Source organism: Podarcis erhardii (genome assembly GCF_964252035.2).
Source record: "Podarcis erhardii genome assembly, chromosome: 8".
Taxonomy (NCBI): domain Eukaryota; kingdom Metazoa; phylum Chordata; class Lepidosauria; order Squamata; family Lacertidae; genus Podarcis; species Podarcis erhardii.
In genome coordinates, this window is record NC_138499.1 from 8,139,684 (window position 1) to 8,156,262 (window position 16,579).

The following is a 16,579-nucleotide window of genomic DNA, read 5'->3' on the forward strand; positions in this document are numbered from 1 at the left end:
GCAGCACACGGAAACGCTGTTTACTGTCCCACCAGAGCAGTACCTATTTATCTACTTGCACTTTGACATGCTTTCGAACTGCTAGGTTGGCAGGAGCAGGGACCGAGCAATGGGAGCTCACCCCGTCGCGGGGATTCGAACCACTGACCTTCTGATCGGCAAGTCCTAGGCTCTGTGGTTTAATCCCCAGTGCCACCTGCATCCCTCCTCTACCTTCATCTTAAAGAATTCTTCTATTAGTTTCATTGATCTGGACACTATACTTCTGTTGTTGCACTCAAACAGCCGGAGGGAACCAGGTTCGCAAAGGTTTCTATGCAGTGTATGGCAGGAAGGTTTGGCTTCGTACTGCGCTTGGCAAGCCTGCTTATTTCCAGTGTTTGGGTCTTTGTTTCTTCTTTAGCAAACTGAAGCTGTGTCTTTTCCGCAGCTCTTTCCAACCCACCTGAAAACACAGATCAAACTGTGCAATCAAACAACTAAAAGGAGAGAATATCAAACAAGCTTCCAGAGATTAATTGGCAGCCTGCGTTTCCATGGCGACAGTGGCCTGCATTTGCAGTTATTAAATAATATCCTTCCCTTTAATTTAATTAACCCTCAGCGTTGCACTTGGAGCAATTTGGTTGTTTAAGATGGGGTTGCAAGCTTGAAATGACTTTATTAATATTTTCCCAAATGAGCAATTTGAATCAGTAAACTGAAGAGAGAAGTTCATTATCATAGTCGCTTGTACTGCACTGTCATCTTTCTTTCATCCACTAGGAGGCAGCAGAGAGTTTTCATGCAGAACTCATGCTCTCTTCAAATCTAATGCTCATATCTGCCTTAAGCTTCAGTCCTATTAATCAGCATAGGAATATAGAAAACTGCCCTGTTCTGAGTCAGACCATTGGTCCTCCAGATCTTCAGACCACAGACATTCCCTTCCTGCCTATAGATAACAGGGATGGAACCGGGAACCTTCTGAATGCGAAGCAGAGATGTGATTACCACTGAGCTATGGCTAGCGATGGGAGAAAGATTCAATTCATTTGACATTTAAATACAAACTTGCTTCAGTTGCAGCTCTGAAACAATACGAGAACCAAAACAAAGCAATTGCTCAGAATTCGGACTTATCTGAATTTTGCAATTTAGCCCTCCAGCCAAGTACCATGTCCAAGAATACACATATTATGTTAAAGGTTGCATGGGACAGAAGCAGAAATAAATAAAAAACATAAAATTATACTGCATTACAGTGCAATTGGACACGGGTGGCGCTGTGGTCTAAACCACAGAGCCTAGGGCTTGCTGATCAGAAGGTCGGCGGTTCGAATCCCCATGATGGGGTGAGCTCCCATTGCTCGGTCCCAGATCCTGCCCACCTAGCAGTTCGAAAGCATGTCAGAGTGCAAGTAGATAAATAGGTACTGCTGCGGCGGGAAGGTAAACGACGTTTCCATGCACTGTTCTGGTTTCACCAGAAGCGGTTTAGTCATGTTGGCCACATGACCAGGAAGCTGTCTGTGGACAAACGCCCTCGGGCTGAACAAGCTCCCTCGGGCTGAACGTGAGATGAGCATGCAACCCTAGAGTCATCCGCGACTGGAGTTAATGGTCAGGGGTCCCTTTACCTGTACCGTGCAGTTGCTTTGCAAAAATAAAAGATGCATACTGGGAGAAAATAAATGCACTAAGATGAATTTTCATGAGCACTTGCCACCCAGAAGTTGCATCGCTGTCCTGCACATGGAAGGTTGACCATTGTGAAGAAAGGGATTTGCTCTCTATGTGTGGGCCTCACAAACATGCTCGTATTTTTTGTTCCCAGGGAGAACAAGGGCTACCAGGTGAAAAAGGTGACCGTGGAGAAAGAGGTGAACCCGTAAGCACATTGTAATCTTCTCGCTTTGCTTGCTATAAGTACATTGAAAGGTTGAAGAGAGCTATTTCTGTTGTGGGGCATGCTACAAATGTTTGTTCAGCGGAGGGAAAACCCAGATGTCACCTGAACAGAAGAACTGATAGGATATGACTTTTGTAGGCATCTCCCTCCCTCCTTCTGACTCATTATGCAAGTTGTCCATTTGACATTATTCCCGTGATTATAGGAGCTGTGTATCTGTATGTCTACTAAAAGCTGCAAAATGTGTGCAGGTGCATATTGCTTATTGCATCAACTTTAAATTTGTATATGAAGTTTCTACTCTTCATGAGGTCTGTATACAACATCAGGTAGCTGGGAGAAAGAGACAGCTTCACAGGCAGGTTTTCCATCTCCCATTTATTATTATTATTATTTATTTCCTGGCCCTTTGCTCTCATTGTTCCTTGATAAGTAGCCTCTATTATCTCCTCTCTTTTTTTATGTTCTTCTTCCCAGTCCGAGCTAAGAAATGACTGATTAATTCACACTATGGATGGAGGAGGCATCGGTTTGCTTTCCTTTTTTCGAAACAAACCTCCAAAACACTCCTGAACGTGCACACAGACAGGAACACGTCCCAGACATATTATGCACTTTTCTGGATTCTGTAATCAAGTTTCTCTGTGCACAAAAATATGTATCTTACATAAAATCTGTGTTCATGGTGCATATTTTGCAGATGAATGCACTGAAAAACCTTCTGCATATTTTACATACAAATGGGCTTTTTTGTTTACAAAAATGCATGCAAACTGTTTGCAATTTCATGGACTTTTTGGGCAGACCTATAGCTGAGTACCAGGACAAAATTAGGCTGCTCAGTCCATGCCTGTGTGCAACTCGATATGTTAGAATCCTAATGAATTACTGAGTTTTTATAGGCAATTAGGAAGAATGCAGCCTTTACGTTTTATCTAACTTGATTTGTGGCATTTAAAGAAGAGGAGGCTACTGCTTGATCTCTGTATGGTTTCCATGGGCCTAACATGATATTTAATTTCCCTTGAGAAAAATCACATATATAACAAGGAACATTTGTGGTTTTTTACCTTTCTCCTTTCCTTCCAACAGGGAGAACGTGGCATTCCTGGTAAAGTGGGGCTTCAGGGACCTGCAGGGCCACCGGTAAGCCAGAAACGCTGGATCTGATTAATAAGTAGCAAAGCAGCTCATGTGTGAAGGTCGTAATTCTGCTTCTTTTGATTTTTTTGGTTAGAGCAGTGCCGGTTTCAGGCTATTTTGCACTTATGGCAAGGCTAACTGGTTGTGCCCCTCCCCATTTTATTTATTTATTTATTTATTTATTTATTTATTTATTTATTTATTTATTTATTTATTTATTGCTAATTTCAATTTTCAAAAACAGGTGTCTTCTATATTAAAAAGAAAGAAAGCACAACACTTGAAACTGCAAGAAAATGCAGGGATAAGTAATACGGCTATTTTTGATAACCTTTCTCAACTACAGCAGAAAACGTTTTAGCACACAAATCATTTTGAATAACCTTGTGAATTTTGATGTTAAAACTTAAACCTCTTGAAAGTTTTCATTTCAGGCACATCAAAATCTCACTTTGATTGCCACTACCTTCGCAATTGCCCCCAATTCCTTCAGGTCAAGTGCTGATGCTTGGGCATAATCAGTTGATACAGTTGCCAAGCCAACAAAGTCTCTTTTGCAGGGTGGTTGAGTGTATGTAAGTTTCTATAAGTTTGAGCTTTGACAAACTGTGTTCCTGTTGCCACTGACACTGAAAGTGTGGGGAACATCCTTAGAGCAGTAAAAAACATTAGCTACATTATCTGGGGGGTTTTGTTCTAGTATGAAGAGAAGTAATCCTTGTGGCAGGGACACGGGTGGCGCTGTGGGTTAAACCACAGAGTCTAGGGCTTGCAGATCAGAAGGTCGGCGGTTCGAATCCCCGTGACGGGGTGAACTCCCGTTGCTCGGTCTCAGCTTCTGCCAACCTAGCAGTTCGAAAGCACCTCAAAGTGCAAGTAGATAAATAGGTACCACTCTGGCGGGAAGGTAAACGCCGTTTCCGTGCGCTGCTCTGGTTCGCCAGAAGCAGCTTAGTCATGCTGGCCACATGACTCAGAAGCTGTACGCCAGCTCCCTCTGCCAATAAAGCGAGATGAGCGCCGCAACCCCAGAGTTGGCCACAACTGAACCTAACAGTCAGGGGTCCCTTTACCTTTACCTTTACTACTTGTGGCAACACACATTTTGTAAGTCTTTATGCCTTTGCTGTATGTTCACAGCCCAGATCTTCAGCATCAATATCTTTGTTTCCATTGTGCACCAATGATTTTTTTTAATTCTTGCAGCCTTAAGCATGTCTTCAGTAGATTTTTGGGTTGATACCGTATATATTACATAGAAAGCTAAATGGGGAATTACTGTATCTTGTTGTAGCTGCTGGAATCTCTCTCTAGCAGATTGTAGGGCTATGTCTAAGACAGTACAGTACTTTGAATTTCTGCTTTGAATCTTGTGGTGCTTTTTCTTGGGCCTGAAAAATGCCATTCCTTTCTCAAAGTTTGGTAGCGTTTCCAGCTCATTTACGCTCTCAGTAGCACATATCGAAACTTGTTTTCAACCCTCACCACACCTGCAGCCCACAAGGTAGTTATTGGTCACTTGCAATTGGCTTGCGGCTGAATTTAAATCAGCTATCTTGTTTCGATATGGTGAGCTTCCCCATTCAAGGAGAGAGGAAGAAGGGAGACACGGTTGACACGGAAGTGGGTGAGCCAATTCTGTTATTGACAGTCGGTAAAAGCTCCTTGTTGAATCTGGCACCCATAGAGGGGGACTTTATTTTCCGGGCTCCGATGATGAGGCCTTAATCAGCTGCCTTGTGCAACTCAGTTAGATGATCAGGGTTTATTATCTTTTCCATGAATGGAAATGGAAACTATGTCCTTTGTTAGGGGAGCAGGTTTAGCAGCTGTCTTAGCACCTGCTTTCTGAGCTGGCTGCTTTTGTTTTGCCTGGCTCTCCGAACGTCCAGCAACTTGGTCCCTTCTCCCATCAGACTGAACCCTTGTTTTCTTTATCTGTAGGGTATGAAGGGGCAGGAAGGGGCACCAGGGGGCCCTGGAGCACCAGGAGAGGTTGTAAGTATTTGGTCTGCTTTAGAAACTCTTTTTCCTAGATAGTCAGAAGAGTGTTAGAAATTCATCTGTTATGTACGAGCAATTTCCCTTGAGACACTTGGCTAGGGGAGAGGAGGTGTTGAGTCATCCAAACAGTAGGAGTCACCTTGCTCCAAATTCAATAATAATAATAATAATAATAATAATAATAATAATAATAATAATAATTTATTATTTATTATTTATACCCCACCCATCTGGCTGAGTTTCCCCAGCCACTCTGGGTGGCTCCCAATCGAGTGTTAAAAACAATACAGCATTAAATATTGAAAATTTCCCTAAACAGGGCTGCCTTCAGATGTCTTTTAAAGATAAGATAGCTGCTTATTTCCTTCACATCTGAAGGGAGGGTGTTTCACAGGGTGGGCGCCACTACCGAGAAGGCCCTCTGTCTGGTTCCCGGTAACCTCACTTCTCACAGCGAGGGAACCGCCAGAAGGCCCTCGGCGCTGGACCTCAGTGTCCGGGCTGAACGATGGGGGTGGAGACGCTCCTTCAGGTATACTGGGCCGAGGCCATTTAGGGCTTTAAAGGTCAGCAGCAACACTTTGAATTGTGCCCGGAAACATACTGGGAGCCAATGCAGATCTCTCAGGACCGGTGTTATGGGGTCCCGGTGGCCACTCACAGTCACCAGTCTAGCTGCCGCATTTTGGATTAATTGCAGTTTCCGGGTCACCTTCAAAGGTAGCCCCACTCAAATGAAATTCAGTTCTCAGGCAGTTCAAGCAAGTGGTTCCCCCCGCAGAAAAGTTGATGGGCCCAGTCTAGTGGGAACGTCCTGCCCAAATCCCCACTGAAATAAGCAGGATCTGGGCCCAGCTCCCATTCATTTCAAGAGCATTTATCCAAGGGAAGTGTATGCTGGATTAGACGATGGGCCAGTTCATATCATTTTGACATGGTGAAATCCCATCAAGTCGACTTTCTCCAAAGCTGAAGCAGTGTTCCACTGCGCATGATATCTAAATGGCTTAAGGACTTCCTTCTTCCATATATTCCTTCCTTCATGCTCCATTCAATGTCTAAAGCCTTCCTCGGCCTTAATGAAGTGTGCCGGAATACTGCTTGAAGCAGGGCCTCCTATGTGGTGGCCCCTATCCCATGGAATGTTTTGCCTGGTGAGATGCAGCAGGGCCTGACACCATGGTCTTTGTTGTTGTTAAAGCATGCCTGTTCAGAAAGTCATTTGGTTGAATGTTTCTCTAGCCATTGTTTTAACACTGTTCCCTTTGCAGTTGTGTTTTAAGGTACATTGTTTGACATTTGCTGGGGTGGGGGGCTAAATAGAAATGTGATTATTTTTAGTATGTAGCAGTCACTTTGGAAGTGACTGGTGGCTATAATGTTTTGAACTTGTATGCCATTGTTTCTTTGAATTGTTTTTTTCTATACAGTCGTACCTTGGTTGTGGAACATAATCCATTCCGTTCAACTCCCGAAAAAGTTTAAAAACCAAGGCACAGATTGCGATTAGCTACAGGAGCTTCCTGCACTCAGTTGGAAGCTGCGGAAACCACGTCGGACGTTCAGCTTCCAGAAAACATTCACAAACGGAACGCTAACTTCTGGGTTTGTGGCGTTCATGAGCCAAAATGTCTGAGTACCAACGTGTTCGACAACCAAGCAATGACTCTAATGGCAAATGCTTTACCTCTATGTCCCCACCCCCAGACTAGAGCTGATCCGAAAGGTTCTCCCTCATTTAAGATGAACAATTTTTATCCCAGTCTACATTTTCAGTGTGTTTTCAATGCATTCTCTATCTGTAGAAAATTCATTTCAAATAGCAAGTGCACTTTATATTGAACCTGGCAATAGGACTCATTTTATACCAAATTTGGATTATAAACATTTCTTTTTCTTATTTCTAAAGGGTGCACCAGGACCTGCAGGCCCCCCAGGGCCACGAGGCTTGCCTGGAAATGTGGTATGTATTAGGCATAACCATCAGCTCTGGGTATATCCTGAATAGCAAGGTGATTTGGATCGTGATTAGGGAAGAGGGGAAGATTCAGTTCAGGTGGCATTTAAAGGTAAATCTCCCTCATTTGCATTTCATAGAATCATAGAATTGTGGAGCTGGAAGGGAACCCAGGGGTCATGTAGTCCAACCCCCTGCAATAGAGGAAACAATGTGTGAACCGAAACACAGCCATCCTTCAAAATCTGCATTTCTTCAGATTTTGCAATACTCCAGCCAAGTAATGTGTATAAGAATGTGCATACTCAGTCAAAATGTTGAAAATATAAAAGTAAAATAAAATAAAATATATTTATATGCTGCCCATCTGACTGGGTTACTCCAGCCACTCTGGGCGGCTTTCAACAAATTTAAACACAGTAAGGCATCAAATATTAAAAACTTCCCTATATATTACTGAAGATAGCATATAATATGTGGTATATTAGGGGTAACTGCTTTGCAAAAAGATGTGTATTAGGAGAAATTCATATTAAATTGGTAAGGAATTTTATGAGGACTTAAAAAAAATATATCTAACTTAGGTAGAACCAAATTTAAAATGAGAAAAATGCAAGAAATGAGAGAAAACAAGATTGCATTCACACCATATAGTTAAAGCAATATCATACTACATGAATTCTCTCAGTGATTTCCCATATATCTTCCTACCACAGAAGGCTAACTGGTTCATTTTATTTTTCTCTACAGGGTGTACCTGGAGATCCTGGCCGACCTGGAAATGATGGCCCCAAAGGAGAAAAGGTACAAAACTGCTTTCTTGAAAATATGCCTGTGAAAAAGCATCTCTCTTTCTCTTGTATAGAAAAAGACCAAATGTTTGGTTTACTCACAAATTCTTCAAATGCCAGATTCATGTGTTATTCCAAACAGCATTCAGAAAATGCTGCACAGACAGTAAAACTTAGTTTCATTCCAAAGTGGTGAAAGTTCCTATATTATTGGTAAAGGAACTCAAGAAAGGCTTGTGAAAGCCATGCGGTCTGAGCTTGGAGCAACCAGCTGAGATTTCTTTACATGCTGAGCTTCTCAGGTAGACCGAAAGCAGAACAAAGGCTTGATTACCTAGTCCCTTCCCAAGGTGAGCTAAGCCTGGCAGGACAGCTTACTCTGTGATTTTAACCCCTTTGTGCATTAATTATACTTAAGCATGTTGGTTATATGAGGCTGGTTATCACACAGTCAAATATTTTGCAGGGAGATCCTGGAAAAGAAGGGAAGCCAGGAGCACCTGGGCCTACAGGTGAGCCAGGAGGTGTTGGAGAACCTGGATTACCCGGCAAGGGTCGAGATGGCGATAGAGTAAGTCTCACTTTGTAAACTACATGCGCAACCAAGTAGTTAACAATTTAGGACTGAGTGAATGTCTCTTGCTCCATTTCTTTTTGTTCTGTCAATCATCATCCTGTTCTTCTGCTTAGTATTCTATGCCTTGCCTTTAGGATGAACTGGGAAAGTTTCAAAAATCAATTTGGAAATAGATACACGTATAGTTTTCTGCAATTTTCAGTCCGCATCTCTCTCTTTTCGAAAGGACGTTATGAAACAGTACAAAAAAATAAACATTGTTGATAAGTATTGTGCAATGGCATCAACATTCCTGTTTCCACAGTGACTTAATTAGTGCACATATATGCTTGTGCACACTGCTAACCTCTGAGGTAGAGGGCTGGGAAGCTTGTGGGTGTGCAGATGTTGTTGGACAGCAATTCCCCTCAGCCCCATTCCAGGTGTTCAGGAATGGTAGGAGCTGTAGTCTAACATTTTATTTTTCTTTGGTGTGTGTGATCCCATAAGGAAAGCAGAAATGAGCTGCATGAACTGCAGTCTAGCAGAAGTCCAAACTTAAATATGGGAAAATGGCAGATTGCCAACAAAGTACTTTATGCAAAATAAGGTAATTCATGATGGAATCCTATGGATGTTGAGCCTGCAGTGAGATCAACTGCATTCAATGGGGCTTACTCTCTAGTATGTGTGCATAGGATTGCAGCCTTTAAAAACCAGTCTGAAATTTGGAAAGAGAAGGTTTCTTAAGTGTCTCTAACCTCAGAACTGTGGACCTTTATAGTAGGATAATCAAAGGAAGCAGAGAAAGGCTACATGTTCACAATTGCTAAAAGAAGCCTTGAGCAGTTGAGGGACCAGAAACCTTGGATGTGCAACTCAACAAACTTTCTGCCTCCTTTCCCAAAGAGGTCAGGCAATTCTTTCTTGGTGCAGTAATGTGCACTTGAATAATTCATGGCTTTTACAGGCCATTGCCTGTTGTGTCCTTAAAATAACAAATAAAGTCAAGTGGCAGGAATAAGAGTTCATTAGCAAGTCCTGCTTGGTTCCGAACAGTGATTGAGCAAAATGGCCCCTTTTACGTGTATTGCAACCTTCTCCATCTTGGGGCCTCTTGATCTCCCATCATCCCTGACCATTGGTCATCCTGTCTGGGTCTGATGGGAATCACAACTGGAAACATCTGGAGCACCAGGTTGGAAAGTCCAGTATATAGTCTCTGTCAAGCAATTTTGCGTCTTAATTTGCAGCTACCTGCAAGTGACAGAGCTAAAACAGTTCCCTGGGTGAAGACCTCCACACCTGCAAATTCTGTTTCTTTAATAATATACAGCACATCTGATATTCTGAATTGCTTCCCCTAAGCAATATCAGGCTTTTTTTGATACTAATTCTCCATCTTTCTCACCCGCTAGTCCTTTCAAATTTTTGCTCACATATGAATCTTGTGATCCTCACGCACTTGAGTAATAACATTTTAGGGCAATCATAGTGTGCAGTTGGAATGTACTTCTGCATCCAGTTTAAATAGTCCCCCCCCCCACACACTTTGGGTTCTGGGTACAGAATAATTATTATAATCGTTATTATATAATCACCAGGGAACATAACTGAGTTTTGCTATCTCTACGAAGAACAATGTGATAGTTATAGGCGCCATTTTCCTTTTCTGAATACTGGTTTCTTAGACATTTCCATCTTTCTCAGTTGGTGACATTTACTTTATAGTTCCATCTATTTCTAGGGAGAAAGAGGACCACCGGGTTTGCCTGGACCCTTTGGGCAGAAGGTGGGTGCTTTATCTTGTCATTCTGTTGCATTTGATCATTACAATAGTGTTAGATCTTCCCAAATGGACATTCTTGAGGCATAAGTCTTATATTTTCTCTCTCATAGGGAGATCGAGGGGCTCCTGGAGTTCCAGGTCAGCCAGGAGACAGGGGGATACCAGGCATCGGACTTTCTGGACCACCAGTAAGTGTCAAGCATGCTGCCCTCTGGCCTATGATACAACACAAGTATTTGTCAATGGCTCCTTGGGCTGTAGGACTTGTATGAATGATCTGAGCCACCTGCCAGAGGTAGTTTTAAGGTGTTGCAGCCAGTGTGGCGGGACTGGGCACTGCACTGCAGAAGGTGTGGGAATTTTCAGGGAGGCAGGAGAGGATATATTGTTTGATGATATCCTTCCTAACTTGCTTTAGCAAGTTCTATATCTTAGCAGAGTTTAAAGATTCCCCTTTAAATGCACAGCGGTTTGATTGTTGCAGGCTTGTCGGAGCCTCTCCATATAAGATTCCTGGTCAGATCCCTTCTTGTCCCTCTTAAAAAGAATAGAGACAGCAATCTCATTAAAGTCTATATAAAAGTAATTTACTCACATTTATTCAGTTCACAGTTAGATCCCTGAAGGCAGATTTAGGTTACAAAAGTATATGTCAGGGAGAGGCAAACGGGAAAAGATGAAAGGACAGAAACCAGCAGTTATAGAGAGCCTAAAGAGATTATCAGCAGCTTGTCGTCTGAAAGTGGGTCTGACGTAGAGGGGGAGGAGGATAAGCCTGGCACAAGTCATTCAGTACACAGAGGAAGTAAGGGGAGGAGTTTTCTCAGACTTGCATGTTGGATGCGGAAAAGGAAGAAGAAAGATTAGAGGCAGCAACTGCACACAAGGGGAAGGACGCTAATTGAAATGCTGGAGATGTACGTTTGAACTTTGTCAAATAAATCAAATTGTTTGGAATTGGCTGAGAGCCCGGAGTCTTATCTATGGCCAGCTGGACAGCATTATGCCTCTGACAGTATATACCATATTTTTCGCCCTATAGGACACACTTTTCCCCCTCCAAAAACGAAGGGGAAATGTGTGTGCGTCCTATGGAGCGAATGCAGGCTTTCGCTGAAGCCTGGAGAGCGAGAGGGGTCAGTGCTATCCGCAAGCCCTGGGAGCCCAGCGGGAGTTCCCGCCGTGCTTCCTAGGCTTGTGGATAGCAGCCTGCATCCCGAAGCCTGGGGCGCGCTGAGCATCACACCCCGGACTTCGGGCAGATATCTGCAAGCCTGGGGGAGGTGCTGCTTTTAAATTATCATGACCTACCAACCATATTTCTTCCTCCCCCCATGTATTTATTCCTTGCGGATAGCAGCCTGTTCTGGGGGCTGGGGTCGGAGGAAGCTCTCCTGCCCCAGCCTTGGGGGAAATTTTTTTTATTTATTTATTCCCCCCCCAAAAAAAAACACTAGGTGCGCCCTATGGGCCGGTGCGCCCTATAGGGTGAAAAATATGGTATATAAATGTGGAACTATCCCATAAGGGAGTTAGTCCCAAGTGACTGCCGACAGTCATTTCACGTAGAAAAAAAAAATGGAGAAGAGAGAGCAAAAGAAGGAGGTGTGCTCCTCTACCCAGATTAGGCCACACCTATATCTAGTCACACGCAGAGGAGGTTTTGTCCCAGCTCAGGAGGAAACACAGGCATAGGCAAACTTGGTCCCCCAGATGTTTGGGGACTACAATTTCCATCATCCCTGACCACTGGTCCTGTTAGCTAAGGATCACGGGAGTTAGAGTCCCAAACATCTGGAGGGCTGAGTTTGCTTATGCCTGCCCTAGCATGTCCATTCCAGAAACATTGTCCTTGACTGCTATGTGTTTCACATCCCACAGAGGGCACCACAACAGTGTTGCAGAATGGAGCAGGAGAGCTGAGGGCACCAAATTGGACTGTCACACAGAGTACGGCTAACATTAGAGAGCCCAAAGTCTGCCTCTGCGTTGGCAATAGGTGCAGAGCTGGCAGCAGCACCTAGTATTGCTGGACAGCTGTTGGCATCCCAGAAGCTTGGTTCTCCCATCTCTATTTTGCCATTACAGTGGTACCTCGGGTTACATATGTCTCAGGTTACAGACACTTCAGGTTACAGACTCCGCTAACCCATAAATACTCAGAAACTCAGGTTAAGAACATTGCTTCAGGATGAGAACAGAAATCGTGCAGCGGCAGCGGGAGGCCCCATTAGCTAAAGTGGTGCTTCAGGTTAAGAACGGACCCCCAGAATGAATTAAGTACTTAACCTGAGGTACCACTGTACAACATCCCTGCAAAGTGGATTAGGCTGAGAGTTTGTGACTGGTCCAAAGGTCACTCAATCGGTTTCATGACTGAGTGGTGATTTGAACCCTGGCCTTCGAGGCCTTAACCCAACACTGCTACATTGCACTGTCTCCACTGGGAGGGATGAAGGAAAACGGGTTTTCTTAACATAAGGATATGATAAAAATAAAAGGAAATGATAGTGGCAGCTTTTGTTTTCGAACCTCAATTTGTTCTTTTAAAAGATTCGAGGAACTATATCAGGAGGTAATCTGATTATGTGTTTGCAGGTGTGAGCTTAAAAGGGAACACCATCTGCTGTAGCGTAGGAAAATCTGGATGGTTAATATTATGTTAATCAAATTAATTATGTTTTTTAAAATATATATATATAATGTTATGCTCATTTTTATCCTATACCTTCACTGCATTCAGAACCTCAGAATGATCTGCAACAAAACAAGCAAACACAAACAAGATTAAAGATTAACAAAATACAATGCACTTTTACAGAATAAAAGAGTCAGAATTCGCATACGTTGAGTAGGCTGAGATTGGTTAAGATCAGTCCTCCTGTGACTAATTTTCTGAGTGACTGGGATGTGTGTGTGTGTGGGGGGCAAATAGCTCCCTTTATTTGAATGACAACTAATGTGATCAAAACTCACAATGCCTTCCTTTCTTTCTTTCTTTCTTTCTTTCTTTCTTTCTTTCTTTCTTTCTTGTGTTTTTTTCAGGGCCCCTCAGGACCACCTGGAGATAAAGGCCCATCGGTACAGTATGTCTTTCTAAGTATGCACAGGTTGTGGTGTTGATAGGAAGGAAGGAAGGTGGTGTCATAGAATCATAGAACTGTAGAGTTGGAAGGGACCACGAGGATCATCTAGTCTCACCCTCTGCAATGCAGGATTCTCAGCTAAAGCATCCATGACAGATGGCCATCCAACCTCTGCTTGAAAACCTCCAAGGAAGGAGAGTCCACAATCTCCCTGCATTGACCACGCAGTTGGATGAGATAGCATCCAGGATCCCTTCCAACTCTGAACTTCTATTGGTGGAATTTTGCAACCATTCTCTGTGTGCAAGCATTACAGTCTGGTGGATCAAAATGGTGTCCTCTCTCCCCTCCCTGTAGTCTTTCCAGGGCCAATTGGCTTTCCAGGGCCAATTTCAGGGGGTGGGGGGGGGGAGGAGAATAAGAATAAGAATAAGAATTTATTATTTCCCATTTTAAGAATTTATTATTGTTTCCCCAGCCACTCTGGGCGGCTTCCAACCGAATATTAAAATACAACAATCTATTAAACATTAAAAGCTTCCCTAAACAGGGCTGCCTTCAGAAGTCTTCTAAAAGTCTGGTAGTTGTTTTCCTCTTTGACATCTGGTGGGAGGGCATTCCACAGGGCGGGTGCCACCACTGAGAAGGCCCTCTGCCTGGTTCCCTGTAACTTGGCTTCTCGCAGAGAGGGAACCACCAGAAGGCCCTCGGGGGTGGACCTCAGTGTCCGGGCAGAACAATGGGGATGGAGATGCTCTTTCAGGGATACAGGACTGATGCCGTTTAGGGCTTTAAAGGTCAGCACCAACAATTTGAATTGTGCTCGGAAATGTACTGAGAAGAAATGGCATCTGTGCAGGTAGAAGTCCTCTTTTTAGGCAAACCTCCCAATTCCATGTGATCAGCAGAAGAGAGAAAATGAATTATATCATGTGAAGCACACACTGAAGATGAAGAGCTAATGTCACTGAAGGACACGGTGCAGATTATAATCAGGAAATTAGCTTGCAGCTGCCAGCTTGATCAAATTGCAATAACAAGTCCGAGTCGTCCTGCAGGAGCAAAGCAATGGCAACCTCACTCATTCTGAGCCCAGTTACATGATCTATACAGCTTCACAGTGAAAGAATAACTTTTGGCTCAGGTTTGGGAAGGAGATAATCTCAAGGCACCCAAAGTGGAGGCGACTTTATGTTCCAGGAATACTTCGCACACAAAAATTGTCATTTGACATGACATGGTGAGGTAGTCATTTCCTCTTTTTAAGAAAGAGACGTGGGTGGCGCTGTGGTCTAAACCACTGAGCCTCTTGGGCTTGCCAATCAGAAGGTTGGCTGTTCAAATCCCCACGACGAGGTGAGCTCCTATTGCTGTTTCCCAGCTCCTGCCAACCTAGCAGTATGAAAGCACGCCAGTGCAGGTAGATAAATAGGTACCACTGTGGTAGGAAGGAAAATGGCATCTGTGCATTCTGGTTTCCGTCATGGTGTTCCGTTGCACCAGAAGCAGTTTAGTCATGCTGGCCACATGCCCCGGAAAGCTGTCTGTGGACAAATGCTGGCTCCCTCGGCCTTAAAAGCGAGATGAGTGCCACACGCCATAGTCGCCTTTGACTGGACATAACCATCCAAGGGTCCTTTACCTTTTCTTTAAAAAAATAAATAATATATCCTATTTTCAAATAAGTATTTTTGTGCCCCAACCAGCATATTTCTGGAAATCCTGAAGACAGAACTAATGTCACCCTAGGAAAAAATGGTACCTGCTAGGGGCAGCCATCTTCCCAAACTCACACCCTAGAATGCCCTGAAATATTGCTATATCCAGGTCATCCATAGGTGGGATGTTAGTCATCAGCAATAAGCAACCAATAGCAGGTTCAGATCCTAAAATAATAGGGCAGGACTGGGGGAAAAGAATCACTGCACAATTGTAGCCACAAATTCATGTACAGTATGTGTTGTCTACAAGCAGTTCCCCAGCAGGCAGGTTAGTCTGTTATTTATGGGCAAATTGGCAATCGGTTTTCTTGTGATAACTGTTCCTGAAATTAAATCTGTGACTCGCCCTATAAATGTATGTAGGAAATAAACAATTGTGTGACAGTGTGTGTGTGTGTTTGTGTAGGAGACTGTATTTTATATTTTTTAAAAATGTTTATTGGTGTGTTTGCATTATTTTGATGCTCTCTTTTATAAAGCTATTAAAAACTTTCTTTTTTGGGGGAGAATAAAATAGCATATTTGGAATTATTAATTTTATCCCCCTTTTTTTCTAGGGTCCCCGAGGTTTGCCAGGCATTCAAGGTCAACCAGGGCCATCTGGTCAGGATGTAAGTAAACATATTGGTGTTTGGTATGCCTATGAGAAGGGCAGTAGCTCAGTGATAGATCACGTTTGCACGCAGAAGGGCCCCGATCCAATCTCTTGCATCTACAGATATGGCTGAAAGAGACTGCCCCTGCCCTGCTTGAAACCTTGGGTCGTTGCTGCCAAATCAGTGTGTGGGGGTGTTCAGGGATGCAGGAGAGGATATTTTGTCTGATTATATCCTTATCCAACTTGTGTTAACAAGTTCCACAATTTCAGCAGAGTAACATTCCCCTTAATTTTAAGTTTTGCAACGGATGCGTTTGCTCAGACTCGCTAAAGCCTCTATAATAACTGTTCTGGTATGTTCCCCTTATTCCCTCATAAAATATAAGAGGCAACACAGTCTTTTACAAAAGTATAAAAAAAGTTTACTCACATTCTGTTCACAATCAGATCCCAGAAGGCAGACCTAGCTTAATGAAGTAACATACACTTAGAATCTATCTCATAAGAAGACAGTCCTTTTATCCTCTCTTAGCTGGAAGCCAAGAGGGCATCTTTGGCTTAGTAGATGTTGTGTCTTCGATGCATGTGGTGAAAAAGAGAGAGAGATGGCTGCCCCGCCCTGTGCTTTTGTCATTACCTGCACAGGTGAGGCCACACCCACCTCCAGTCACATGCAGAGGAAGTCTGTCCCAGCCCAGAAGGAAACAGGAAGTTTACCTGCTGGCTGGACAAACATTCCTCCCCATGTGTAAACATGTTCACTCTAGGAATGTTGTACTTGACTGCTCTTGTGTTTCACATCCCACACAGTGCATGCAGCCCTGAGCTGGGTGAAGCAATGGTCTGATTCAGTATAAGGCAGCTTCTTGCATTCGTATGCTCCCTCAAAACATCCACAGGGCAAGATGGAGTAGAGAAGTGGGGGGCAGGAAAGGATTAAGCATTTCCTGCCTTTGCTGCTGTTTTACTTATTCCATAGGTTGATTCATTTTGTGTTCTCTACTCCCTTCCTACACACACACACACACACACACACACACACA

The 16,579-nt window shown here is 43.5% G+C and overlaps 1 protein-coding gene across 1 annotated transcript in view; it reads left to right on the forward strand.

Annotated features, from left to right (window-relative positions):
• The window catches only part of COL22A1 (collagen type XXII alpha 1 chain), a 196,442-nt gene that overhangs the window by 142,296 nt on the left and 37,567 nt on the right, over positions 1 to 16,579 (forward strand). Inside the window, exons 34-43 of the mRNA XM_081873968.1 lie at positions 1,817 to 1,870; positions 2,984 to 3,037; positions 4,979 to 5,032; positions 6,948 to 7,001; positions 7,746 to 7,799; positions 8,253 to 8,357; positions 10,090 to 10,134; positions 10,242 to 10,319; positions 13,177 to 13,212; positions 15,496 to 15,549. Coding sequence (XP_081730094.1) covers positions 1,817 to 1,870; positions 2,984 to 3,037; positions 4,979 to 5,032; positions 6,948 to 7,001; positions 7,746 to 7,799; positions 8,253 to 8,357; positions 10,090 to 10,134; positions 10,242 to 10,319; positions 13,177 to 13,212; positions 15,496 to 15,549 — 588 coding nt within the window. The remainder of the gene's footprint in view (positions 1 to 1,816; positions 1,871 to 2,983; positions 3,038 to 4,978; positions 5,033 to 6,947; positions 7,002 to 7,745; positions 7,800 to 8,252; positions 8,358 to 10,089; positions 10,135 to 10,241; positions 10,320 to 13,176; positions 13,213 to 15,495; positions 15,550 to 16,579) is intronic.